This window comes from Thamnophis elegans, chromosome Z (assembly GCF_009769535.1).
Source record: "Thamnophis elegans isolate rThaEle1 chromosome Z, rThaEle1.pri, whole genome shotgun sequence".
NCBI classification, from domain to species: Eukaryota; Metazoa; Chordata; class Lepidosauria; order Squamata; family Colubridae; genus Thamnophis; species Thamnophis elegans.
The window spans coordinates 46,181,694-46,209,091 of NC_045558.1; the positions used below are offsets into that span (position 1 = coordinate 46,181,694).

Below are 27,398 nucleotides of genomic sequence, written 5' to 3' on the forward strand. Positions count from 1 at the left end.
CACTTTCTCTCCCTCTCCCTACCTACCTACTGTATTTCTCTATCTCTCTCTATTTCTCTATCTAACTACCTACTTTTTTTAAAAAAAATTGCCTCTTCAAAACCTTAGTGCATCTTATACTCCGGTGCATCTTATACTCTGAAAAATACAGTACCTCTGAATTTAATTGGGCATATGTTGTTAACCTGTGGGGTCTCTCATCTTGTTAATTATATCCAAACAGTTTGAATAATTACTATCACAAGTCCCCATGTGCATCCAATCCAGTTTGGGATCTTCATTTCATCCTCACAAGCAGATCCCATATGTTAATTAAAGTGGTTCTAAAAGTTTTAGAGATTATGTTCAATCAATTACTGCTCAGCCAAAATTAGTTAACAACTGAGCTATGAGAATAACAATAAAATAGCCCTTGGACTTATATAATGCTTTACAGTGCTTTATAGCCCTCTATAAGTGGTTTACAAAGTCAGCATACTGCCTCCAACAATCAGAAGGATGGAAGGCTGAATGAACCTTGAGCGGGTCATGACTGAACTGCTGGCAGTCAGCAGAATTACCTGCAATACTGCATTCTAACACTGTGCCACCAGAACTCTGTATGAATGTAGAATGTCAAACAATCAGTGCTTTCTCTGCTTTATTCTTGCTAGTTGTTGAGTATTATGCAAGACACTCATAAAAGGATTATAATAAACCATGAAACAAATTGTAAATACGGTGCTATGCTGGCAAGTTCTGTGTAATAAATATCTTGGAAAATCCTTATTGTGCAGCAAACCAACAATGCTGGTATTGTTTTCTATTGAATTAGGCTGAATAAAATGCAGCTGAGCTGTTAGAAACATAGCAAGCTTCTTTACTAACACTCTCCATATGTACAGACAGATTTTCGCTGGTCATGAAGCAAAAGGTGTTCACTAAGGTACTGTTCTGCAAGCCTGTGGAATGAATATTCAGGTATAGCATGCCAAAATTTGAGATATTTTCCTGAATTAAATCAAATGGTTTGTCTAACAGAAAACAAATTGCCTACAAAAGAATGCAGCTGTAGATGAGGTATAGCAGGTTATTGCCTAACTGCTTCAGGCAGTAAGAACTGTGAATTTTTAATGCTCTGCAGCACATTATTGATATTGACATCATGGAACCAGGGCAAACATGCATAACAGAGCAACAGGAAAAAAGTAAGGTCCCTATCTGAAAAAAAAATCTCAGAATAAGAACCAAGATGAGATAAAGCAATATGGTGTGCTACATGATTATGAATGCTAGGAATCAGAGTTTGCCAAGATATATCTAGTCCCAAATAGTTATTGAACCAATATGTGAATAAGTTCTTATAAATAATCAATTTTAGAAGATCTTAATGTAGAATTCTCTTAGTTGACTTACGGATCATGAACTTTTCCAACCTGAGGCTGAAACTTTTCCTTGAAATCATCACTTATTTTAGACACAATTTTTGCTGATTTCTTCCTGTGGTAATTAAAAAGAAAGAAGAAAAGAAAGGAATAGAAGAAAAATGCCTAATCACCAAAGAACAAGTATTTTTTATGAATCCTATGGGGAAAAAAGAATACATTTTGACATCCCTCTTCAAATCACATTATCAACAAGTTTTGTAATGCTATAAACAGATGACAAGTACTATTCAAATTTTGAGTTAATTTTCAATATCCTGCAATATCAAATGCTATACCACAGTTAAATATAATTGATTTAAAGCCATTTTAGTAACATTGCAATTAGGGAAGAGAGTTAGACAAAATCAGCAAACAAACTGAATCAAGTCAAGAGAATAAATTATTGGGCTTCCGGTGACGTCATTGGCTATGGCGGCAGGCTTGGAGATTGCTCCGAAGCCGTGCTGACAATCAGGGGGTCTGGCGGCATAGAAAGCTGTCGTTCGCTGTCTTGGAGGGACTCAGTGAAGAATAGAGGTGCTTCTCTGCAGGCGGGGGGAAGTGCAATCTCCTCGGCTAAACAGAGACTCTGCATCGATCCCAGACTTCTGGAGAGGGACGCGTGAGCTGTCCCAGCCATGACACAGCACTTTTGTCTGGTGTAAGATTTTTGGAGTGAATCTGGACGCCCTAACTTTTATTGAAGAGTAAGTTGGAGTTACTACTTGGTTACTGCATCTCTGGCAATCTTTTTTTTCTCTTTGATGGGACTTTTAGCGGCAATTAAGACAAACAGGAGTAAATGAACTAACAATTGAAGACGGATTTACATTATAAAGAGTCTTTGAAGGCGGCGTAGGTTGGTGGAAACAGAAGAGGGAAGCTTTTTTCTACCCAGAGGCATAGCTGAGAATACTCAGCGAATCTGCTCTGCTTGCTATTAAGGCCTTTGGAAAACTTTTGCTGAGTAACCAGCGAACTTGCTCTCTTGCTATTAAGACATTTGGAAAACTTTTGCTGAGTAACCAGCGAACTTGCTCTCTTGCTATTAAGACCTTTGGAAAACTTTGGTGCTGAGGCTCCACGTGAGACAGTCAATATTATATCCACCGTGTGCATTGTTTTCTCTTTTCTCCTTTTGGAATTGATGTTGGATACTTGAAAGCGGAACACTTCGAGTTGAACCTTTCTTCTTTTTTATTCTCTCCTCTTTGAGATCTGTTTTTTTCTTTTTTTCTTTCTGTGTTGATGTATTTGCCTCCCCCTCTTTCCTTTCTTCCTGATATGAGCCCCCTCCTGTACTTTTTTTAGACCTTTCTATGGGACTTTATTTACATATAATTTTCGGTATAGATAGCAGCAAAATAAGTTGGAACATTGCTCAAACTGGTAGTAGATAGCTTATGAAGCAGTGGGATATTCTTAACTTAATTGATATGAGCTGGGCAAAGGTGGGAAAAAAAACCTCGACATTACCTACTCAGCCGTCCCCATCTTCAACTCCTCCAATATCACACAGAACTTTAGACAATATGGCTGGGGTAGAGAAGGCACCCACATTGCAAAGTATACAGACAACTTTGCTATCGATACAAAATAATATTGCTAGGAATCAAGAGACCACCGAAAAATCCCTGGCCGACATCAAAAATGAAATGGGAGACATGAGGGGTGAACTGAAACAGTTGAATTTACAGCAAAAGGAGATTTGGGCAAAAATGGAGAAACAGGGGGGTCAAATTCAAGAGTTAGGAGTAAAAATGAAGGAAAGTGAAGAGAATATGGCAAGGTGGGAAATGAGGCAGCTACATATTAATAGAAGGTTGGAAGATGAGATTGCTATGTTGGAATTAGAAAAGTCAGCCTTCTTTCTCAGATTTCAAAATATCCCAGAGGAAAGAGGGGAGAAACTGAAAGAAATCATGGTGGGGATGATTGCAGGGATCGCCCAGAAGGATAAATTGTTGATACAGAGCGACATTGATGACGTATATAGAGTCTATACTTCTTATACTAGGAGACAGAAACTGCCACGTGAAGTGCACGTGAGGTTTACTAAGCGATCCCTGAGGGAAGAAATTTACCAGAAGGCACGTGATCAGAATACCATGTGTGCAGGGGAGATGGTCATAGTACTAAAACAGATACCAAAAAGAGTGAGGGAAAGGAGGCAGAAATATCAGGACCTAACAACACAACTGAGAAAACTTCAGGTGATGTATTGGTGGCTTTTCCCAGAAGGGTTATCTTTTTTCTGGCAAGGCCAGAGGTTTCGGATTGAATCATTGCAAGATGCGCAAGACTTTATCGAAAGCCAGCTGAAGAAGGGAACTCAGAATAACGAGGGAGAACTGGACAATAAGAGCCAAGGAAAGGAGCGAAAGAATAGTGTCCCGGGAGATGAGAAAGGGGGAAATGAGAAACAAAGCAGAGATGAGAGACCGCAAACGAGGCAGACAACAAAAGCTAAAGCCTTAAACAAATAAACATGGCGGATGAACTTCGCTTAATCTCCTTAAATATAAATGGTTTGAATTCACTAAGAAAGAGAAATAAAATATTAAATGCTTTACGGAAAAAGAATTGTGATTTGACATGCCTGCAAGAAGTACATATAGCGAACCACCAGCAAAATGTGTTGTATTACCCCCGGCTGGGTATAATGTATACAAGCTTAGCAGATGAAAAGAAAAGGGGCATTGTGTTGTATGTCAAAGACCATATCGATTCTAAATTGGTGTATACGGATGGGGAGGGTAGAATCTTAATGGTCGAATTGAAATTTGGTCGATATAAAATCTTGCTGGTGGCCATATACGCACCGAATGACAACCAAAGTACCTTCTTTAGAAGGTTGCATTTAAAAATTGCAGAGTTAGGCTATGATCATATTTGTGTGGTGGGTGACTATAACGCGGTGGCAGATAGGACAATGGATTATAACCCAGGAAACATCCAAAAGGGGGGGAAATTAAGAGAAAGGAGGAGAGTTCTCCCCAAAACCTTTGAAGACATGAGGGAGGAATATGAATTAAAGGATGTATGGCGTGAACTCCACCCACAGAAACAACAATTTACTTTCTTCTCACATAGACACCAATCCTGTTCTAGGATCGACATGGCCTGGTTGACACCAGAAATTGGGGACTTGATTAAGGAAGCAGCAATTGAGGTCAACACCTGGGCCGATCACAATCCACTCTTATTGGTGTGGAAGGGAGTAAGGCAGGGGAGGAAGAGAAGGTGGATGATGAATACAGAGATAGTGAAAGAACAAGAATTTCAGCAAATGTTTAAAAGGGAAATGAGGTTTTTTTTTGAAGAAAATAGGAAAGGAGTAACCCCACAAATACTTTGGGATACGGCCAAGGCTTATATGAGAGGCCTAGCTATTAAACATACAATAGGTACCCACAGGAAAAAATTAGAAGAGAGGGCAAAATGGGTAACTAAACTGGAGGTGGTAGAAAAAGCCTTGCAACAGAACCCACTAGACGACAGGAAAAAAGAAGAAATGGCTAGAATTAAGCATGGGATCTCTCTTTTAGACCAGGAGGATGTCGCCCGAAAACTTAGGGGGATTAAGCAAAACTTTTTTGAGCATGCTAACAAACCAGGTCGCTGGCTCTCTTATAGACTTCGAAAAGAAAGAGAGAGCAGACATATAGCTCAACTGCAGAATAGTAAAGGGGAATTAGTAGAAACCAAGGGGGAGAAACAGGAAATTATCCAAGGCTTTTTTCAGCAACTATATAGTAGGGAAGAAGTTTCTGAGGTCCAAATTAAGGAATTTTTAGATAATGCAAATCTACCCAAGATCTCAAATGAAGCAAAAGGGGTACTGAACCAAAAGATAACATTAGAGGAACTAGAAAAGGCAGTTAAAAAAATGGGAAACAACAAAACTCCTGGCATGGATGGTTTGCCAGTTGAAATCTATAAATCTTTTTTGGAAATTTTAGGACAGGAGATGATAGCAATATTTAATGCTGTCTTGACGGATTCCATTGCACCGAAATCATGGGCCGAGGCTTATATAACCCTTTTGCCTAAAGTTGGAGCTGACCGTACCCAAATTAAAAACTATAGGCCCATTTCACTTTTGAATGTGGATTATAAAATCTTTGCAGCTATATTGGCAGATAGACTCAAATTTTTCCTTAACAAATTTATACACTCTGATCAGAATGGCTTCCTGCCGTCAAGGCATTTGAAAGACAATGTCAGAATTATTTTGGATGCCTTAGAATATTATGAAGCTCGGCCAGATAAACAAGTGGCCTTTATGTTTCTTGATGCACAAAAGGCTTTTGATCGGGTAAATTGGAATTTTATGTTGTCACAACTAGAAAACATGAAGTTTGGAGAAAGTTTTTTAAATGCAATTCGGGCAATTTATGTACAACAAACCGCGACAATATTGGTAAACGGAGAAGAGGCGGGTGACATTGTGATTGGTAAAGGCACAAGACAAGGATGCCCGCTATCCCCCCTACTGTTTATCCTCACATTAGAACCCCTTCTTAGATTAGTGAGAAGCGATACACAAATTAAAGGGTTACGAGTCAAAGCTCAGGAATTCAAGGTCCAGGCTTTCGCCGATGACCTTGTTTTTATCCTGGAGGACCCTATGGCGTCTGGGATACAACTTTTATGTAAAATAGAAGAGTACGGTAGGATAGCGGGGCTACGTATAAACAAAGGGAAGACAAAACTGTTAATTAAAAATATGACTCTGAACCAGAAAAGGGAAGTACAAAGCCTGTTAGGGATCAACATGGCCCACAAAATACAATATTTGGGAATTTGGCTGACGGAGAGATGTTCCTCTATCAAGGTAGATAACTATATGAAATTACTACAACAGGTATCCAAAGATATGACTAATTGGAGTAGCAAACAATTGTCTCTGATGGGCAGGATCGCGACAGTCAAGACATATGTATTACCAAAATTTTTGTTTTTGTTTCAAACGGCACCAACTAAATTGGATTAAAAAAAATTTAAATCCTTGGAGACAATAGTGACACAGTTTATATGGCAAGGCAAGAAAGCACGAATTAAAGCCCAAACTTTACAAAAACGCAGAGAACTGGGAGGCTTCGGAGTACCCAACTGGGAAGCATACTATAACGCAGCAATCATGACATGGGTGAAAGATTGGGTGATGTTGAATAGAAGGCGCCTATTGGCTATAGAGGGACATGACCTCCCCCAGGGATGGCATGCCTCCCTCTGGCAAGAAAGAGACACCCCCCATAGGTACTTCATGGGACATTATATTCGGAAGATTTTGATGGGGGTCTGGGAAAAAATGAGGAAAAAATATTATCTTAGGGTTCCGTGTTGGTTGGCACCATTAGAGGCCTTAACGCATCCGAGTTTATTTAATTGGACAAGAAACATAACGTATAAAGATATTATGACAGAAGAGGGCAACATAAAAACAAAGATGGAATTAGAGCAACAGGGCAGGAATTTGGAATGGTGGGAATATTTACAGGTTAGAAACAGGTTTAAAAGTGATAAGGCACGTTTCGGGATCTACCCAAACCCTCAGGGGCTAGATAAGATCTTGTTTGGTGGAGACAAAAAAATGTTATCGAAGATCTACCAATTTTTGACCTGCCAAGATACCAATGAAGAGATGGACAAAAGCCTTCTAACAGTATGGGAGAGAAACCTAGGTTATGAAATTGAAATGGGCAAATGGTGGGATCTATGGAGTAAGACCATTAAACTTACAACATCCACTGCATTCAAAGAAAACATATACAAGATGGTGTATAGGTGGCACTTCCCCCCAACGAGGTTAGCTAAGATGTTTCCTGGGTTATCTCCATTGTGTTGGAAATGTGGAAGAAAGGATGGCACATTCTACCATATTTGGTGGTCCTGTACTGAGGCCACGAAATATTGGAAAAGGATTAAAAAATGGTTAAAAGAGGTTACCGGGGCAAACATTGAATGGAGACCTGAGAACCTGTTACTAAGCATCAAACCAGATAACATATGCAGTTCAATATGGCATTTGAGCCTGCATATAATTGTGGCCGCAAGAATAACCTATGCACAATTTTGGAAATCCACCACTATACCGCCGGAAGATGCATTAATTAAAAAGATCTACGAATGCGCAGAAATGGACAGAATGACGGGTTGGCTGAGGGACAAAGGAGAAACAGAACATTATCTTAGCTGGAACCTATGGTATATGTGGGCGACTAGGAGAACAGCAGGGACTTAAAATGGGGAAAGTTAACATAGGTACTGTAATAGATCCCTGAATCTTGCAATGAGAAGATGTGGCTTAGAGATCTAATAATGAGGAAAGAAAGAAAAACTGGGCTGTGAATGACTGTCACCGTGGGGGGGGGGGGGTTGTATGTCTAAAACGGCATTTGTATCTGTATGTTTTATGTATGATTTGTCTTGCTTATGTCATTGTATTTATGTCGTTGTATTGTTTTTTTTCTGTTTTTTAAAGGTAATAATGTTTAATAAAAATTATATTTAAAAAAAAAAGAGAATAAATTATTGGCTTTGAACCGCAATCTCTACCTTGATGTATATGTTTCATTTTGTTGTGTTAAACTCCTTCTGCTAGATTAACTATTTTTTTACCAGAACATATAAGAAAAGAACATAAAAATGAATAATTTGGTAACAAAAAAGGAGACAGGGTTAATAGCAATAGCAATAGCACTTAGACTTATAGATCGCTTTACAGTGCTTTATAGCACTGTAAAATAGAATCTTGATAGTCAAAGCATTTTAAATCACTGGGTCTCCAACATAATTAATCAGAATCTCCTGAACAAAAACTGCCAAGCCAGATACAAGTGACTGAGGGGTACCAATCCAAGTCATACAAAAATCATATTATTTCTGAATGCATACATTTTTATCTCAACATATAACAACATATAAAAAGGCTGAAAATTAAAGACAGCAAGAAAAAATACCTAACTATTTCTCTAAAGCAGATGCACAACTTAAGATTCCAAAGTAGCATCCAATCCTAAAATGTGTTTGGAATGATCCCACATTTCAAACTATACTTTTAATATTATAAAAATAAAAAAATAATTAGGAGAACCAGTTGGCGGTCGCGGCAGGAACAGTTGGAAATAACGAAGCTCTGCCGAGCTCCATGAAGACCAGCCAGTATCTGCTTGCCAGGAGACCCTACGAGGTCAAAGCCACCCTGGAGGGATGTTGAAGGAAGAAGAGGTGCTTCATCAACCATGAGGAAACCACAAATTTCTCATTAGGTTGTGGAAAAGTGATAATTGTTTAAGATACACAAAGGAGTGAAAGTAAATAACACCTAGAAGGCCACTTGACCTATTCTATTTCAATAGGCGACTTGGATGTTTGGAAATATCTTGTGAGCTTTTTGAAGATCTTTAAGACAAATTGAATTGCAAATAACTAAAATCCTATTGAAATTGTTTACTGGAAGGTGGATTTGAAAGACTTCGTGGAATTTAGTGGGCCAGTTTGGATTTATGAATTCCTAATGCTACTTGATAGAACATTCTATGAGACAAAAGAAGGTGATAAAAGGGAAAAAAGAAAAATAAGATTTTAAAATTTGGACAATTGGGAAGGTGTAAACCAGAAAATTGTAAATTATCAATTTATAGCTTTTAAGGAATAAAAATTTAGGACTTGTTTGGAATAATTCTATAATTCCATTCCATTCCATTCCATAATTCTGGGATTGACTAAATTTTATTACCATATTTATTGGAGTATATGATGCACCTTTCTTCCTCAAAAAAGAGGCTCAAAATCTGGATGTATCTTATACACTGAATACAGGATTTTTTTGCCTCCTGAAGCCCCACCTCCTTCACCAAAATGGCCGTGCATATCCTTATGGAGGCTTTCAGAAAGCTCCTGGGGGCTGGGGAAGACAGAAATGAGCAAAAAAGTCGCTGTTCCCTCCCCCCCCCGCCCCCAGCAGCACTCTATAAGCCTCCATAAGGCTATCCATGCAATTCTTTTGACAAAAATGGCCCATTTTTGTGAAAAATTGGCCATTTTTTGCTCATTTTGGGGGGGGCGCCCCTCAGGAGCTCTCTGCAAGCCGTCCCTCCAAGACTGTTCATGCCTTTTCTTGAAAAAAAAGGGGTCTGTTTTCACAAAAAACAGGCCAGTTTGGGAGGTTTTGGAAAGCTCTTTAACTGACTGATGAGAATTACATTGATCAAGTGCTGCGCCAGCAGAAACAAAGTCTTAGGTTTGCAGATTGTCCTTCTCCAGCATATGGATAAATACACCTGGAAGCATCTACCTACCTATCTACTCTCTCTCCCCCTACCTATTTCTCTCTCTCTCTCTCCATCTATCTACCTACCTACTCTCTCTCTCTCCCTACCTACTGTATTTCTCTCTCTATCCCTCTATCTACCTACTCTCTCTCTGTCCCTATCTACTGTATTTCTCTTTCTCTCTCTCTCTATTTCTCCCTCTATCCATCTACCTACCTACCTACCTACTACCTATCTACACACACTTTTTCTCTCCCTACCTGCTGCATTTCTCTCTTTCTATCCCTTTATCTACCTACCTACCTACCTACTCTCTCTCTCTCCCTATCTACCTACTGTATTTCTCTCTCTTTCTCTCCCTCTCTATCCCTCTATCTACCTACCTATATTTTTTTATTTGCCTCTTCAAAACCTTCATGCGTCTTATACTTCGGTGCATCTTATACTCTGAAAAATATGGTAATTGACTTCTTTGGAGTTTTTAGAGATTGGGATACTGGAATATTAAAGGTATATTGAGTATTTTTTAATATATTAAACAAAATGTACAAAATGTTGGATACAAAATGACTCAAAAAGATACAATAAGGTTCTATGAAGAAATGTTAGTGATGCTTAAGACTATTTATGAAAATGTCACAAAGAATCATAAGGAGATGCTGGGATTATTCAAAGATAAAGATGTCAGTGTAGAAGATCCTCAAGAAATGGTGGGAAAAGATGAACGTAATATTCAGAAGACAGATGAGAAATTTGAAGGTATGGTAGAGGAGACAAATCAAAATGAGTTACAAGAAGACAAAAACACTGAAGAGAAAGTAACAATAAGTACTAAGAATCAAACAGAAAATTCCTTAAGAGTTTACAATAAAATAGAGAGAAAATAAGAAGATTTCCCAAAAATAATGAAAGGGTTATGGCTAGGTATCCAAATGATGCAACAGAAGGAGCCAAGGGGTAAGGCAGAGGGACAATTCAATTTGTGCAAAAATATTAGAAAAAATATAAGATCCCGAGAGAAATATTTAAAAAATCAGCAAAAGGCAATTAATGATGACATTCTAAAAAGGCTAAGAGATGATGGAAAGAGATAAAATATCTTGTAATGTGGTGATTGTATTAAAAACTAAAAGAAAAAGTAGAAAGTATAAATTGGGAAAATAGTAGCACACCAGTGACGTGCAGTCAGGGGAGGCAGGGCTCACCACTGTCATGATGAAAAGAAAAACAAAATTAAAAGGAAAAAGGCAGAGGTAGTTGCTGCCAGAGTCACAGTGGATGACTCTGGTTAGTGCTTAACTGCAGGGGGAGGCGAGAGAACAATGGGCCTCCTTTACTCTAGCTTTATGATTACTTGAGCAGAGTTAAGCAAGGGTTAAAAGGCGAAAAATTCCTTATGCAAAGGAGGCACGTGGTTCTCTCACCTCCTCCTGCAGAAGGCACTTTGTTTAGAGGCTTTTTTTAAACAGTTAAGCAGCGTCATCCATGTGGTGACTCTAGCAGCAACTATCCTAGCCTGGCTAGAGCAGCTGTTGCCTTTTTCTTTTTACATTTTCATCGTGGCGGACAAGAGGAGAGTTGAAATCCTCTGACACAGCTGGAAAAAGTATGTGGGTCAGAGGGAGGGGGCAGGGGGGAGGAATTCAAAATTATTTGGAAGTAATTGTAATTTGTTTTATTATAAGTAATTTGTGTGTGTGTGTGTGTGTGTGTGTGTGTGTGTGTGTGTGTTTTACCCGCCTCTGCTGGCGCGTGGGCTGACACTTTTTTATTTTTTAAAGCCATGCCATCGCGCCATAAAACATGCCAGCACTTTAAAGTGCATTCCGCTGCGCCCCGCCATAGAGTGAAATATGTCCTGCTTTATGGCCGGGAGGCGCCCTGGCACTTTAAAGTGCATGCCGCAGCCCCGGGCCCAGCCATACAGCCCGGGGTGGTGGGATGCACTTTAAAGTGCCAACGTGCCTTCCAGCCATAAAGCAAGTCCCGCTGTATGGCCGGGGCGGCGGCATGCACTTTAAAGTGCCGCACACTGGGCTGGGCGAGTCCCGGAAGATGGGCAGGAAATGGCGCAGGTATCCTGAGCCTCTTCTGTCACCGTCCCTGAGGAACCACAGCCGCTGCCTCACTCCTCCTCGTCTTCACCACATGTCACTGTAGCACACATATGGATATATAATAGAATTTATTATAACCACAAATATATTAAGGCTAGGAGATGGAAGACTATGATTAGGTATATTTAAATGTACTATAATTATTAACAGAGTGTAAAAATATATTGAAATTTATACCTTTTAAGGACCATAATTCAGGGGATTTAGATATATAATCCCAGGACTGATTAAACCTTATTAATAATTGGTTTATTGGTATTTATAGAAAAGTGAGATATTGGGATTATGGTAGAACATTGAGTAATATCTAAAATATTAAATATTAGTGGTTCATCGGGGGTCAACAAATACATTGAATGAAGAAAAGTTATTGATGTTTAAATATATTTATGGAGAAAGTGATAAAGAATTGTAAAGAGAGAATGGTATTGTTTAAAGGCAAAGATATGAGTGCAGAAGAACCACAACAAATGGGAGAAAAAATAAGTACAAATTGGGAAAATAATATTATATATATTGATACATCAAATAATCTATTATAATTACAATCAGCATATTAAAGTTAGAAGTTGGAAGACAAAGATTATGTATATTTAATTGCATTATTATAGTTAGCACTGTGTAAATATATATATCGACCGAGTCAATACACTGTCCACAAAATATGTTGGTTATTAAAGGAAAATTACAAATAAAATATACAAAAAAATTAAAATTCTTGGGAATTAATTCAGGCTTATGATTAATAATATTTGTACCCCTGACACTATAAATTAATTGATAATACAAAAGTTATGAATTCAAAGCATAACTTACATCTGCAGATCATGTAACCAATGTAAAGTTCTACCAATATTCCGGCCATCATTAAAATGTGGAGTTTCTTTACCATAAAGATTAAATCTGTTGAATGTGGATGGATTATATTTTCTATTCACTGCCTCTCCTGGAGAAAATGGGACATGATCATTTATCGTCAAGGCTTTCGAGCTGCTAAGATTAATAAACCCTGTCTCTGTTTAGCATTCTCAAGCAACTTAAGGTTAGATGCATTTGGCTCCTTCAGTGCATTTTGGAATACTACCCTTTAAATATTAGTCCTTAAATCTAACTTGGGGCTTTCCCTTCCCATCTTTTTAAGTTAACAACCATGTAGCCATTCATTTTCCAACTTTGAAAGATTCTGCCATCTATTGCTTTTTTACAAATTAGGGTTTTTTTTTTATATGAGATTTCAACTTCACCAGCTTCAATTGTTTTTGCACAAAAGTGCTTTACTCTATTAACAAAAATAATTGTAAATATTTTGGCCCAAACTAGTTCCAGATTATTCTAAGGATGTTTTGGGGTCTTTCAAAAATGCTATGGGAAGATGGCATTCCATCCCCTCTTCAAGTAGCATTATAGGAACAAATCAAAAGAAGAACATGCTTTCATTTTTCTGTTGTTTGCAAAACAAGAATATTTTACATACAGCTAGAGAGGACAATGTTTTCTGAGCCATGTTACCAAATTACAACCCAATGAAACATAAATTAGAATAAAGTATCTGTTGAAAGCTAATCTTTAGAGTGTATTAATCAAACAACAGCAGCAAAGAAAAATGAGTTATAAGCTTAAATCAAATAATCAGGTTTTATAGACTAAATTGGGGGAGGGGTGAAGGGTATCTAAGAGAATGATTTGACCTCAAAAAACTTTGAAAGAAGTCAACTGAGATTTGTTTTATATTATTTTATATTTTATATATATATATATATATATATATATATATATATATATATATATATATATATATACACACACACACACACACACACACACACACACACATACATACATATATATATATACACACACACATACATACATACACACACACACACACATACATATATACATATATAGTTTTAATATATATATATTGTTTTATATTATATTATTTATATATATATATATATGTATGTATGTATGTATGTATGTATGTATGTATGTATGTATGTATATGTATATATATATAATATAAAACAAATCTCAGTTGACTTCTTTCAAAGTTTTTTGAGGCCAAATCATTCTCTTAGATACCCATCACCACTCCCCCAATTTAGTCTATAAAATAAATATATATATAATATAAAAACAAACCTTAACACTATTCTTATTTAGTTTTTCACTGAATATAGAAGTCTAGGCACGTTAGATTCCTTTCTGCATCCTGGAAGATTTCACAATTCAACTTGAGGGACTTAACCATTTTTTCTTTCCTTCCCCACAACCAGCTCTGCTCTCCAAAGGAATTCAAAATAGTAAGTTTTTTATAACACCTCTTTTATTCCTCAAGATTGGGGAAGTTACTCCTTATATTTAAAGAGATTAAGTGCAGATTAAAGAGGTTAAGCATGGATGTATTGTAGTTCTCGACTTATGCCACAATTGAGATCAGAATTTTAGTAACTAAGTGATGCAGTCATAAAGAGATGCCATGTGACAGCATTGTGACTGCTTAGCAGTCACAATTCTGGCATTCCAGCTCCTATTGTTAATGAAAAATTGCAGGTCATTAAGCAGAAGGAATCCCAAGTAAGGAATGCTGGATGCCTCAAAGAAGCCTCAGGAGACCTGGGGCAGGCAGTTTATTAGTTGTGGGGGGTACTGCAGTGCTACCCATCTGACCCAGAAGTGCAGAGTGGCTGCAATTCCACCTTCCCTTCCCAATCTATGGCTTTTAGCTGTACTGCACAGTGATACTTGGCAGCAGTGTTGGGGTTGGGGCTGAAGTACAAGCCTGGGATCTTACAAAATAATACAGAATAATAGAATTGGAGAAGTTCTTGGAGATCTTCTAGCCCAACCCCTGCTAAAGCAAGAGGCCTTTTACCCTTTACAAAAGTGGCTGTCCAATGTCTTCTTAAAAGCCTCCAGTAAGGATGCACCCACAATTTCTGAAGGCAAGTCATTCCACTGGTTAATTGTTCTCACTATTAGGATGTTTCCCCTTAATTCCAGGTTGCTTCTCTTCTTTGTGGCAGCCTCCCAAATATTGGAACACTGCTATCATGTTACCCCTAGTCCTTCTTTTCTCTGGATTAGCCATATTCAATTCCTGCAACCATTCTTCATGTTTTAGTTTCAAGGACAGAAATCATCTTACTTGCTTTTCTCTGCACTCTTTCCAAGTCTCAACATATTTGTATAGCGAGGTGACCAAAAGTGGATGCAATGTGTCATCTGTCTAAGGTTTTATAAAGCCGTACTAATACTTCACATGATCTTGCCTCTATTTCTCTGTTTATGCAACCAAGGATTCATTGGTTTTTCTGCCTGCTGCCATAGTTTCTGCCTTTGAGCCAAGTTTTCACCTAATCTGTACTGGTACATTTGGTTTTCCTTGCCTTACATTTGGTTTTCCTTGCCTTTCTCTACATCTTTAGTAGTCTCATCCAGCTACCACTGCCCCCAGATATCTATTTCACTTCCAGCAACACCACTGTCATTGAGAAATGCCATCTCAAACTCTATGTTACTGGTTTTTGCCACCTCAACTGTTTTCCAAGTGGCATATTCCATTCCTTCTTCAAGCCAAAGGGTCATTCTCATGACCCTTTGGAAACCTTCTGTCTTTCCTAGTTTCACAAGAATGGGCTCATGAATTAGGGAAGGAATGGTGTACATGATTAGGAAAATGAGGTCATAAAAAGCACCACCAGAATGGGACTCCTGCTGTTCTACAAATAGCATGTCTGTTCTCACAAGGCCCAAGAAGTACCCCTGCAGTCATAAATGTGGGTGAGTTGCCAAATATGATCATATGACTATAGGAGCACTGCAGCAGCCATAACTTCAGGCAAAGATGGTAAGTCCATTTTTTTCAGCACTCATCATAATTTTAAATGGTTGCTAAACAAATGGTCATAAGTTTACGCATAATTGATTTTCCTATAAAGAAGTGTCAGAGGTATGCATTCCTGTGACCATTTTGTTTCCATTTATCAAATATATTAGTATCAATGTAACAAAATCTTCAAAAGACATTGCAAGACAAATGTTAAATTTATTCCTTATTATAAAGTGGAAAATAAACATATCTTTGCTAAATAAAATGATGCTCATATTTACAATTAGAGCTTTTTCTTGATACTTATTTGTCCTTTTTACTCACCAACAAAATAATCATTGTGTGTTGTAACATATAAGTCATGTCCCTCCTGTGCTTCCTTTTGGACTTCATCAAATGTCTTTTGGGGATTTACAATGTCTGCAGCAGAAATCTCTGAAAAATCAATCAATACATGTAATGAAATAATCTAATATAAATCAATATTTATAATTTCAATATCCTTAGAGACTGTTCACCTATTTTGTTCCAGAGTTTTTATTTGTATATCTATAGGAAAACATACTGTGTGTAGCCATGCATGAATGAAATATACTTATCATTGAATAACAGCAATATATGTCTATATGAATTGGTTTTTATAAATTAAAACATTTTCTAATACATTTTAGTAAAATTCAGAGGAGAGAGGGGGAAGAGAGCAAAGGAGGGAGGGAGAGGGGGAAATGTTAACCAACACAGATATCAACAATTGTTATGGCAAGAACACTTTCTAGAATTTTTCTTGACTTATACTCTCAAATTTGTTCATATTAATATTTGGTTTGTTTCTTTATACATAATTAGTATGTATAAAATATAATTATTTCCTCTATTGGTTTATTTTCATTATATTTTGAAAATGGTTGATAAAAATTGTCAGAAATAAGTGCTCTTGTTTTTTAGTAGGTCAAATAAAACCAACCACCATGCATAAAATTCAACATTTCCTATCTAGCAGACCTCTGACAGAGGTATTTAAATATTTATACTTTCATCAGGAAGAATATGGTTATTCTTTCCCAAGTCCATCAGAAAAAAAGAGATAAGGATACTGAAAACTTCTTTACCTGTATAGAACAGGTCCAATAGGAACTGACCATAATAACTGTGAAGTTTTGATTTAAACACATCTGAAAGGGTTAGGCTGAAAATTATCCTGGCTTTTAATAGAACCTTACTGGGATTTAGTTGGAAGAATCATCACCAAAAGACCATTCAGAGGAAATTTCTGGAGAGATCATAATATACAAGAGGAAGGTCAATAAATATCTCTCTATATGATTTTCTCCTAATTTGGTGGATGTAGCAGGATCAGAGCAACTTGAAACACATGAAAGGCTGAGTACCATGTAGTAGTCAGCTCTAAAAATGGGTTTGCTAAATATACTAAATATAAGGTGCTTTCTTGGGCTTGGTTTAACAAGATGGGTATACCTATCTATTGTAATTTATAAATCAATGTTTACGGGTTGATATTGTGCATGAACTATATAACTAAGATTTGTTCAACAAATCAGGGTTAGTAAACTATGGGATAGCATGATAGATCTATCCAACTTAATTGTAAGTACACCTGCAAATTAGATGGTTACTTTTTATGTTTGGAGTTTATCTCATATTATTGTTTTTATATGAACTAATCTGCTTTAGGCATGAAAGCTGGCTGGGTAACTTTGGGTCAAGTCACTCTTTCTCAGTCAGTTCATAAGGTTATTGCTGTGGGGAAAATTGGAAGAGAAAGAATATATATGCTTATTATCTTGAGTTATTTAGTAAAAAATAACAAAGGTGAGATAAAACAAATAAATTATTCAATTCCATGTTAAATTACAGCATGAAATGACACTATATATTCTTACTAATTTTCCTACCTTTTTTTACTTTTGTTCCAAATCGAGTATTATTCACATCAAATCCTTTAGGCAATCGTAGGGACTGATCATGAGATTTCCCAAGAGGAGCCTGACAGCTACTTAAGTAGACAGATTCTTTCTTTTCTTTAATTTTTTGTTGGAAACATGTTTTAGGAGGTGGATTTATTAATGGTGATGCCTGAAAAAGTTTTATGCCATATAAAATATATTAGTGCTGAATTACCTATTATGCTATCACATCAATTTTATTAACACTATGGCACAGTATCAGCTACTAATTTGATTTAGAACAGAAAAAAGTGTGAGTGATTTTTTTTAAAGATTTTGGTAAACTAGCATCTTGAAATTTCTTGCACATGTTCATCATTTCCTATGTTTGTTATACATTATTCAAAGCATTCATATTTAAATATAATGAAATATGAAACAACCAAAATTTCATAGACACACTGGTTACCATTAAACTACATCTATTACAAATCATGTAATATCATTAAAGCTATAACTAATCCTTTGTTTTTCAAAAATTATTATAAATGGTGGGTAACCCTAACATACTCCGTTTTACAAAGAGCTACTATAAGTCCCTGGTTGATTGAAAGATTATCTCTGGTGACAAGGAATATATAGTATAGGTATTTATGTTATGGATATTGCAATTTTATAGATTTTTTTTGAAAAAAAAATCCTATTATTTATGTGTTCCAAGCAGAGACATTGGGCACCAGGTGAATGATACATATGCAGAAAGTTTTACTTTACACATACATAAAGTTTTACTTTAAGACTATCCTTCATTAAAATGATTCATATAAACTGGAACAAGGACAGAAAAAGTTAGTAAGAATGATCAGGGGATAGGAAACTAAGTTGAGTTACCTGGGTATTTTAGATTTTTAAAAAGACAGAAAAAGGGAAAAATAATATAAATACAGGTGAAACTCAAAAAAAAATAGAATATCATGCAAAAGTTCATTTATTCCAATAATGCAACTTAAAAGGTGAAACTAATATATGAGATAGACTCATTAATTACATGCAAAGCAAGATAGTTCAAGCCGTGATTTGTCATAATTGTGATGATTATGGCTTACAGCTCATGAAAACCTCAAATCCACAATCTCAGAAAATTAGAATACTGTGAAAAGGTGCAATATTCTAGGCTCAAAGTGTCCCACTCTAATCAGCTAATTTTGGATTGTGCAGAGATGGACAAATTAACACTAAAATTAAAAGACAAAGAAGAGTCAGAATATTATGAAATTTGGAACAATTGGTAGAAATAAAATCAATTAAGCCAAGAGAGAGAGAGAGAGAGAGAGAGAGAGAGAGAAGGAGGGAGGGAGGGAGGGGGGGAGAGAGAGAGAGAGAGAGAGAGAGAGAGAGAGAGAGAGAGAACTGGATATAAAGGTTTATAAACATAGAAGCGAAATAATATTTACATGTACAGGTATGATGACATAATAATGTTGATATAATGACTGTAAAGTGTTATGGAAGGAAAAAATAATTAAAAATATACGAGATAGACTCATTACATGCAAAGCAAGATAGTTCAAACTGTGATTTGTCATAATTGTGATGATTATGGCTTACAGCTCATGAAAACCCCAAATCCACAATCTCAGAAAATTAGAACACGACATGCAATCAATAAAACAAGGATTGTACATAGAACAATATCAGACCTCTGAAAAGTATAAGCATGCATATATAATCAGTACTTGGTTTGGTCCCCTTTTGCAGCAATTACTGTCTCAATGCAACATGGCATGGAAGCTATCAGCCTGTGGCACTGCTGAGGTGTTATGGAAGTCCAGGATGCTTCAATAGCGGCCTTCAGCTCTTCTACATTGTTCGGTCTCACGTCTCTCATCTTTCTCTTGGCAATGCCCCATAGATTCTCTATGGGGTTCAGGTCAAGCGACTTTGGTGGCCAATCAAGCACAGTAATCCCACAGTCAATGAACCAGTTTTGGTGCTTTTGGCAGTGTGGGCAGGTGCCAAGTCCTGCTGGAAAATGAAGTCAGCATTCCCATAAAGCTCATCTGTGGAAGGAAGCATGAAGTGCTACAAAATCTCCTGGTAGACAGCTGCGTTGACCCTGGTCTTAATGAAGCACAGTGGACCAACACCAGTAGATGACATGGCTCCCCAAATCAACACAGACTGTGGAAACTTCACACTGGACTTCAAGCATCTTGCAATGTGTGCCTCTTCATTCTTCCTCCATACTCTGGGTCCTTGGTTTCCAAATGAGATGCAAAAGTGCTCTCACCAGAAAAGAGGACTTTGGACCACTGAGCAACAAACCAGGTCTGTTTTTCTTTAGCCCAGGTAAGATGCTTCTGACGTTGTTTGTTGTTCAGGAGCACCTTGACAAGAGGAATATGACATTTGAAGCCCATTTCCAGGATCCGTCATTGTGTAGCGGCTCATGATGCACTGATTCCAGCCTCAGTCCACTCCTTGTGAAAGTCCCCAACACTTTTGAATGGACTTTTCCTGACAATCCTCTCCAGGCTGCGGTCATTCTTGTTGCTTGTGCACCTTTTTCTTCCACACTTTCCCCTTCCACATAACTTTCTATTAATGTGATTTGATACAGCCCTTTAGGAACATCCAACTTCTTTTGCAATTAGCTTTTAAGGCGTTCCCTCCTTATGGAGGGTGTCAGTGATGTTTTCTGCACAACTGTCAGGTCGGCAGTCTTTCCCATGATTGTGATTCCCACTGAACCAGACTGAGAGACCATTTAAAGGCTCAGGAACCCTTTGCAACTGTTATGGCTTAATTAGCTGATTAGAGTGGGACACTTTGAACCTAGGATATTGCACCTTTTCACAATATTCTAATTTTCTGAAATGGTGGATTTGGGGTTTTCATGAACTGTAAGCCATAACCATCACAATTATAACAAATCACAGCTTGAACTATCTTGCTTTGCATGTAATCAGTCTATCTCATATATTCATTTCACCTTTTAAGTTGCATTACTGAAATAAATGAACTTTTGAACAATATTCTAATTTTTCGAGTTTCAGCTGTACCTGAAGGAGTGTCACAACCTCCTTTGTCATCCCAGGGTAATAATGATTTAAGTTACGGAATATAAATCCTCCATCTAGCTGGAGATAGAATGGGTTGACCAGAATGGGTTGACCTTGTCTGCTCGCTGATTGGACTGAGTCTGCCAAAGCTGTTGTTTAGCCATGCCCTTGTTGCTACTTCTTTCCAGCTTTTTCTCCTCAATTTCTCAGCTGGACAGATGTGTAAGTCCTGCTCTGGTCACCTTTATAGAAAATTTGGATTTTAGCATCAAAAATATTTTCTCTTGTGAGTAGTGCTAGTTGAACTTCCTCTCCTAGGTAGAGTCACTGGTTTTAGGGATTCTCCTCAGGGGCAAGGCTTCGGTTCGAGCCCTGAGGGAATTCTATGAAATACACCTGACAGTTAGAATTGCAGCTGGTTGCAGAGCCTCATGCTCTGCTAATGCAAGCATTCTTAATTATATAAGGAGTTGTCAGGTCATCTTTGCAGAGGCTCTGCCGCCATTCAGACCCCAAACCAATTGCTCTTAATGTTCAGGGGTCTTTTACTTCATCCTGTCTTGGTCAGACAAATGGAGTGGTGCCTTTAGAGCCTTGGTTAATAGTGACTGTCAGCGGTGACCTTTTTAAGAGTTTTACGCTCTTTGTGGCCAATTAAATAATTTCCTTGACAGAGAGGGAAAGCGCTCCCAAAGGCTGTTATTCCTGGTCAGCATGGGAAATTGGAATTCCCATATTGCTCAGACTGCCAAAATCAAGATAAAATTTGAGTCGCAAGATTTAAATTGGGAGGTGCCGCGTGAGTGCTGACAGTACCGTGGCACCTGCGGCAGCCAATTTGTGTGATTTAGCACTCTTTACTGTAATCTGTGGCAGCATGGAGCCTGAGGGCAACAGTGCTGCAGTAAAAGCAGTTTCAATCGTGCAAAGGATAGTAGAACTGGAGTGGCAGCCTGAGGCACAGGGGTCAGTCCCAGCAGCATCGTCAATGGCTGAGAAGTCAAAAGCCTCCAGTTACTCAAAAAAAGTGCAGTTCCAAGGCCAGAAAGAATGCTAAGGTCTAAGAATATCTAAGGCTGCACAAAAAGACAAATGTGGAAGACAGAAGGTTCTGGAAAAAGATATGCAATAAGGCTAATAGCAGATAGCCTCTCCTGTCAGATTTAGGAGGTTAAGCTAGGCCAACCCAACTGATAGGCTGCAGTTGTCACCAGAGGGTGCTAGAGAGCAGGAAAAATTCAAATGTTCTATTCAGCCTTGCAACAGCTCAGATGTCTGGGGTTCTGCAGATATTTTAGCAGTTTTTGCAGCATTTTGAGCCAATCCAGGGGAGGGGGAGTAGTCAGAGCCGTTCCAAAGACCACTTTCATCCCCACAGCTGCTGGGCTCCGCCCAGAATTGGGGTCTCCAGCTCCTGTACCAGACAATATGCAGGCAATCATAGATGAAGCAATAAAGCAAGAAATTGCTGCAGCCTTTCAGCAATATGTGAGACCTTCTGGAGGATTGGCTTACTCATTAGATCCACCCCAAAATAACAGCTCCCAATTTCAGAGTGTATTTCCAGACCCGGTATCCCAGATGCCAGAGGAAGATGAGGGGCAGAAAGAAAGCCAATTATCTGAGGATGAGGATATGGGGCCAGATAAGCCAGTGTTTACTGGACTTTTCCAACAGGGCTTATTAAGTCCCTGTTATTTAAGGTGCGTAATGTGGCCCAACTGTGTTCCACAGCTATGCAACTTGAATCCAGCAACCCTGATCCAACAGTGTCACTGTTTGCAGAACCCACTACACAGTCTGCGGTTATTCCATCCCTCAATTTTTCATCGATGTGGTTCAGCAAAAGTGGGCTTCTCTGAAGACTGCCACCAATCCATTGGCCATGGATAAAAGATTTTACAACATGGCCCCAGACTTCTCCAAGATTCTACATGTCCCAGAGGTTAATGCGCAAGTGACAATGCTCCACATATTGACTACCATGCCAGGGGATCTGCAAGATTGCCTCAAGCCTGAGGACAAGTGTGCAGAGCAGACACTGCAGCAAGCTCACCAAGCAGCGGCGTGGGCGGTTCGAGCATCCATGATCACTTCATTTTTCAACAGAGCATCTTTGCTGTGGCTTCACCAGATGCAACAGAGGATCCCAGCATCAGATGTCAGGTCACACCAGGTCTTGAACAAACTTGTGGCTTCCATCCAATTTTCGGCAGATACTATGCTCAACACCACAAAGTTTGCAGCCAGATCTATCGACTCCACAGTAGCAACCCGCCTCTGCTCTGGCTTTAGCAATGGCAGGCCGACAGTCACCACAAGTGGTGCTTGGCTGCGGCCCATTTCAAAGGGGAACAATTCTATGGTGAAGTTCTGGACCTATTCCTCATTGAGTCCAAGGACAAGAGGAAGATATTGCCTTCTGTCTACCGGAGAGGCACCTTTCATCCATACCCATATGTCATCCGGCCTTCCTTTTGGGGACCAATTCCACCGCCAGCAACAGCCTGGCCAGAGGGAGACTTTTTTCCGAGGCATCACCAGTATCAGGACAGGTTACCGAGGTAGACAGTCGAAGTGGCCCTTTCAGGGTGCAGGAAGTTGGCCTTTTCATTGCTCCAAATAGAGGCATGACTCAACCTCCCATTGGCAGTCAATTGGCCCTATTCGCTGACCGCTGGGAGGAGACTACATCGGACACCTGGGTTAGGGAGACTGTGAGGTCAGGTCTAACTTGGAGTTCCTCTCCACACCCCCGAGGTTCTTCATCACTGCCCCATATCAAAGAATCCTTCTAAGAAGACCCTTATGACTTCGGCAATTCAGCATCTGCTGGACATTGAGGTCATACAATTTAATGTATGGCCTCCAGAAGGGCAATGGGGCAGGGATTTTACTCGATTCTGTTTGTCATTCCGAAGGCCTCTGGGGGTTGCAGGGCGATTCTTGATTTTAAAAGACTGAACTTCAAGGTGCTAGTCGTCACCTACAAAGCCCTTCATGGTATTGGATCTGGGTACTTGAGAGACCGCCTACTGCCAATTACCTCCACTAGACCAATTAGATCCCACAGACTAGGCCTCCTCCGAATTCCATCAGCCGGCCAGTGTCGACTGGCGACTACCCGGAGGAGGGCCTTCTCTGTGGCTGCTCCGACCCTTTGGAACAAACTCCCCGTGGAGATTCGTACCCTCACCACCCTCCAGGCCTTCCGCATAGCCCTTAAAACCTGGCTGCTCCGACAGGCCTGGGGCTAAAGACTCGCTGCCCCACTTCGAATGGTATGATTGTTGTGTTTTTTTAACTATGTATGGTTTTTATGTTTTTTATAATTTTGTTTGTTTTTCCCCTCCCTTTGAGTTGTGAGCCGCCCTGAGTCCCTTTCAGGGAAAAGGGCGGCATACAAATAAATTAAAATGAAATGAAAAATGAACTGCCATCTTGTATACCGCTGGTCAAGATGCACTCCTTTCATTCCATTTTAGCAGGCCGGCATGGTGATTTCCTCGCCTCCATTGACCTCACCAAGGCGTACTTGCACATTCCCATTCACCCCCAGCATTGGCAGTTCCTCCAGTTAGCAATAACATAGTTCCACTATGTGGGTGTCAAAGGGCATGTCTAAACAACAACTTTGGCAGACTCAGTCCAATCAGCGAGCAGACGAAGTCAACTCATTCTGAATGCTATCTCCACCCTATGAGATGTGGTGTATCAGGTAAGACCAACGCCCCTCTAAATGAATGTTAGGGTAAACTTTTTGACAGTAAAAATAGTGAACCCAAGTGGTAAAAAAGATCACGGGCTTTGTTTACTAAATGTATTTGAGTGAAATATTCAAAGAGAGATTCAACCTAGAAATAGGGAGAAATTTTCAGACAGTGAGAACAATCAACCAACGGAACAGGTTGCGTTCAGAAATTGTGGGAGTTTCATTACTGGAGGCTTTCAAGAGCCTGGATTGCCATCTGTCAGAAATGGTGTAGGGTCTCCTCCTTGGGGGTGGTTTGGACTAGATGATCTACAAGTTCCCTTCCAACTCTATTAATCTTTTTATCTGAAATATTGGCAGCTACTTTCTGGGACCACTTTTATTTGTATTAATAAAAAGAATAAATTTTACAAGTGAAGGTCTAAGTGGTCCCTTCCAATTCTACGATTTAACCAATTTAGGGTTCTACCTAGCTTATTGCTCTTCTTTCTGTCAACCTTATTTTTCTTGATGTTCACTTTGTTGTTTAATAGAGAAATCATTTCAATAACGAAGGTATGACAAGACTATTCCTGACTTTGATTTATCAGACTTATATTGCAGGGATTTGAGTGATATAAGTTATAGAAATACCAGCCATAATTTTACACAGGAAATCATATTTCAACATGTCCACCAAGTGTTCCTTATTCAGAACTAATCAAGATTCTGTTTCACATCAATAAAATCAAGTATTGTTTCTTTGCTTAGAAAAAAAAGAAAAGATACATGCATTCTTACATTCTCTGAAAGGACGGTTGTTATTCCATGAGTCAAATATGATGCAATATCAGGATCATTTGCTCGGCCATAAAATACTCTTTCTTTACCTGTAGGAGGATTGCTGGTGTTTCGAAACTTTTGTACAACAGGTGGCGTAATTGGCTATAAGACAACATGAAAGCCATTTTAAAGTTTATATTCTTGTAAATATCTTGCCTTAAAAATTAGATGTGTCTTACAGTAATGGGTTGCCAATTTTTTTACTACCAGTTCAGGCATGCTTGCGCTTGCTCGTGACCAGATGGGTGGGAGAAGCTTCTCATCACTGCTACTACCGGTTTGCCCGATTAGGGCCGAACCAGGAGTAACCCACCTAACTGCATTAGTTCATTAATATAGGTGGTCCTCAACATACGACTACAATTAAACATAGAATTAATTTTATTAAGTGAAAAATTTGTTAAGTGAAATTTGTCCTATTTTACAACTTTTCTTGCCACATTTCTTAAGTGAATCACTGCAGTTATTAAGTGGAACCCGAATGGTATGAATGTTGTGTTTTTTAATGACGTACTGTCCTATGTGTTAAATGTTTGTTCCCCCCCCCCTTTTCGAGTTGTAAGCCGCCCTGAGTCCCCCCAGGGAAAAGGGCGGCATATAAATAAACTTCTAAAAACTTCTAAGTGAATCTGGTTTCCCCATTGACTTTGCTTGTCTGAACATTGCAAAAGATGATTACATGATCTCAGGATACTGCAACCATCATAAATATGAACCAGTTGTCAAGCATTTGAATGTAAATCACATGACCATGGGGATGGTACAATGGTCATAAGTGTGAAAAATGGTCATGTCACTTTTTTTCAGTGCCATCGTAGCTTCAGACAGTCACTAAATGAACTGCATGTTCATTTCATGAGGACTACCTATATATACTCAAAATAACACCTTTATTAGAATTAGATAAAATATCACTAATTTGTCAAGTTTTACAATGTAGTTCATTAAAAGGTATAATTATTGGAAAGTAGAGTAAAGAGAAATAGATATGACATTACAGTCCTTTAATAGTCATCCCCAAACTGGCATTCTCCAGAAATGTAGGCCACAACTCATAATTATCAGCCAGTATAATTACAACAAAAAGATTTCAAGCAGAAGTAATGTCTGTAATATCATTAATATTCTCACTGATTGTTATCTTCACAGGATCTCTACTGCTAACAATGTGAAAACAGAAATATATTTTAAATACCCATAAAATGTATTACATATCTTGATTGTTCTGAAGGAATATCTTCCTAATCTTTCATTACAGTATTAAACAACATGGCACAGTATTTTTTTAAAAAGTGAAACTGTTCTCTAATTGTTTTCCCAAAGGGTAATGTACATGAACAATTGGTAATGATCATTGACAAAACAGCTTAAATGTGTGGAATGGCTATTCTGGACCTAAGTGTTCCATCAGAACTTCATTTTTTTAAATGAACTACATTTTTTACATTTATATATGTCTTTAAAAAAACCTTTAGGATTCCTTGGTATGATTGAAGACTTACTTCTAAAAAACATGAGGAGAGTCCAGATCAAAATTAATTTGGCTTAATTTAATTTGTCTTGAACTATAATTAAATATAGTTACTGGGACAAAACATGATGTTTAATAACTGCATGCATGCACACACACACAAACACACATGCAAGGTGGTTAAATGGAAAGATAATAAGATTGAAGAATTAAGATACTCACTTTGGGTAGGATTTCAGTAAGACAAGAGGCAGCTGTTTCTCCAATTGGTATCAACTTTCCAGCCTACAAAAAGCAACAAGTGAAACTACACAGGCAAAAGACATAGGAAAGAAAATGATTGTACTCCAGTTCCAGAGCTTAGTATGATTAGACAGCATTTATTTTACTTTCACTAGGTCCTGGTAAGATTTGGAGGGTCCCATTCCAGAAAATCATCTAACACTGGTCCAGATTTTTGTTATTTTACAATTACAAAGTGTCTAGATTGTGGTCTGGCAGTAACTCTCCCCAATTCCATTTTGCTCTGGCTTAAGAATGTTCTTAGGATGTTTGCAAATGACAACGACCTTGGGAAAGGTGGCCAAAACAGTGTTTGTCAATCTCTGAAAGTCTTACAAGTTGCCGAGTTTGACAAACGCTGGTCTAAAAGGCAGGAGATGGGGCGTCCTTTGGGCCAGGGGTCTCCAACCTTGGCAAATTTAAGTCTGGCGGACTTCAACTCCTAGAATTCTCCAGCCAGCTAAACTAAGCTAAGCTGGCTGGGGAATTCTGGGAGTTGAAGTCCTCC

The 27,398-nt window shown here is 38.4% G+C and overlaps 1 protein-coding gene across 2 annotated transcripts in view; it reads right to left on the reverse strand.

Annotated features, from left to right (window-relative positions):
* EFHB (EF-hand domain family member B) overlaps positions 1 to 27,398 on the reverse strand; it is a 41,532-nt gene that overhangs the window by 13,915 nt on the left and 219 nt on the right. For both annotated transcript variants that reach the window (XM_032238181.1, XM_032238182.1), the window contains exons 2-7: positions 26,831 to 26,893; positions 25,096 to 25,239; positions 17,551 to 17,731; positions 15,962 to 16,072; positions 12,619 to 12,748; positions 1,396 to 1,479 (exon numbers count right to left, since the gene is read on the reverse strand). In XM_032238181.1, coding sequence (XP_032094072.1) covers positions 1,396 to 1,479; positions 12,619 to 12,748; positions 15,962 to 16,072; positions 17,551 to 17,731; positions 25,096 to 25,239; positions 26,831 to 26,893 — 713 coding nt within the window. The remainder of the gene's footprint in view (positions 1 to 1,395; positions 1,480 to 12,618; positions 12,749 to 15,961; positions 16,073 to 17,550; positions 17,732 to 25,095; positions 25,240 to 26,830; positions 26,894 to 27,398) is intronic.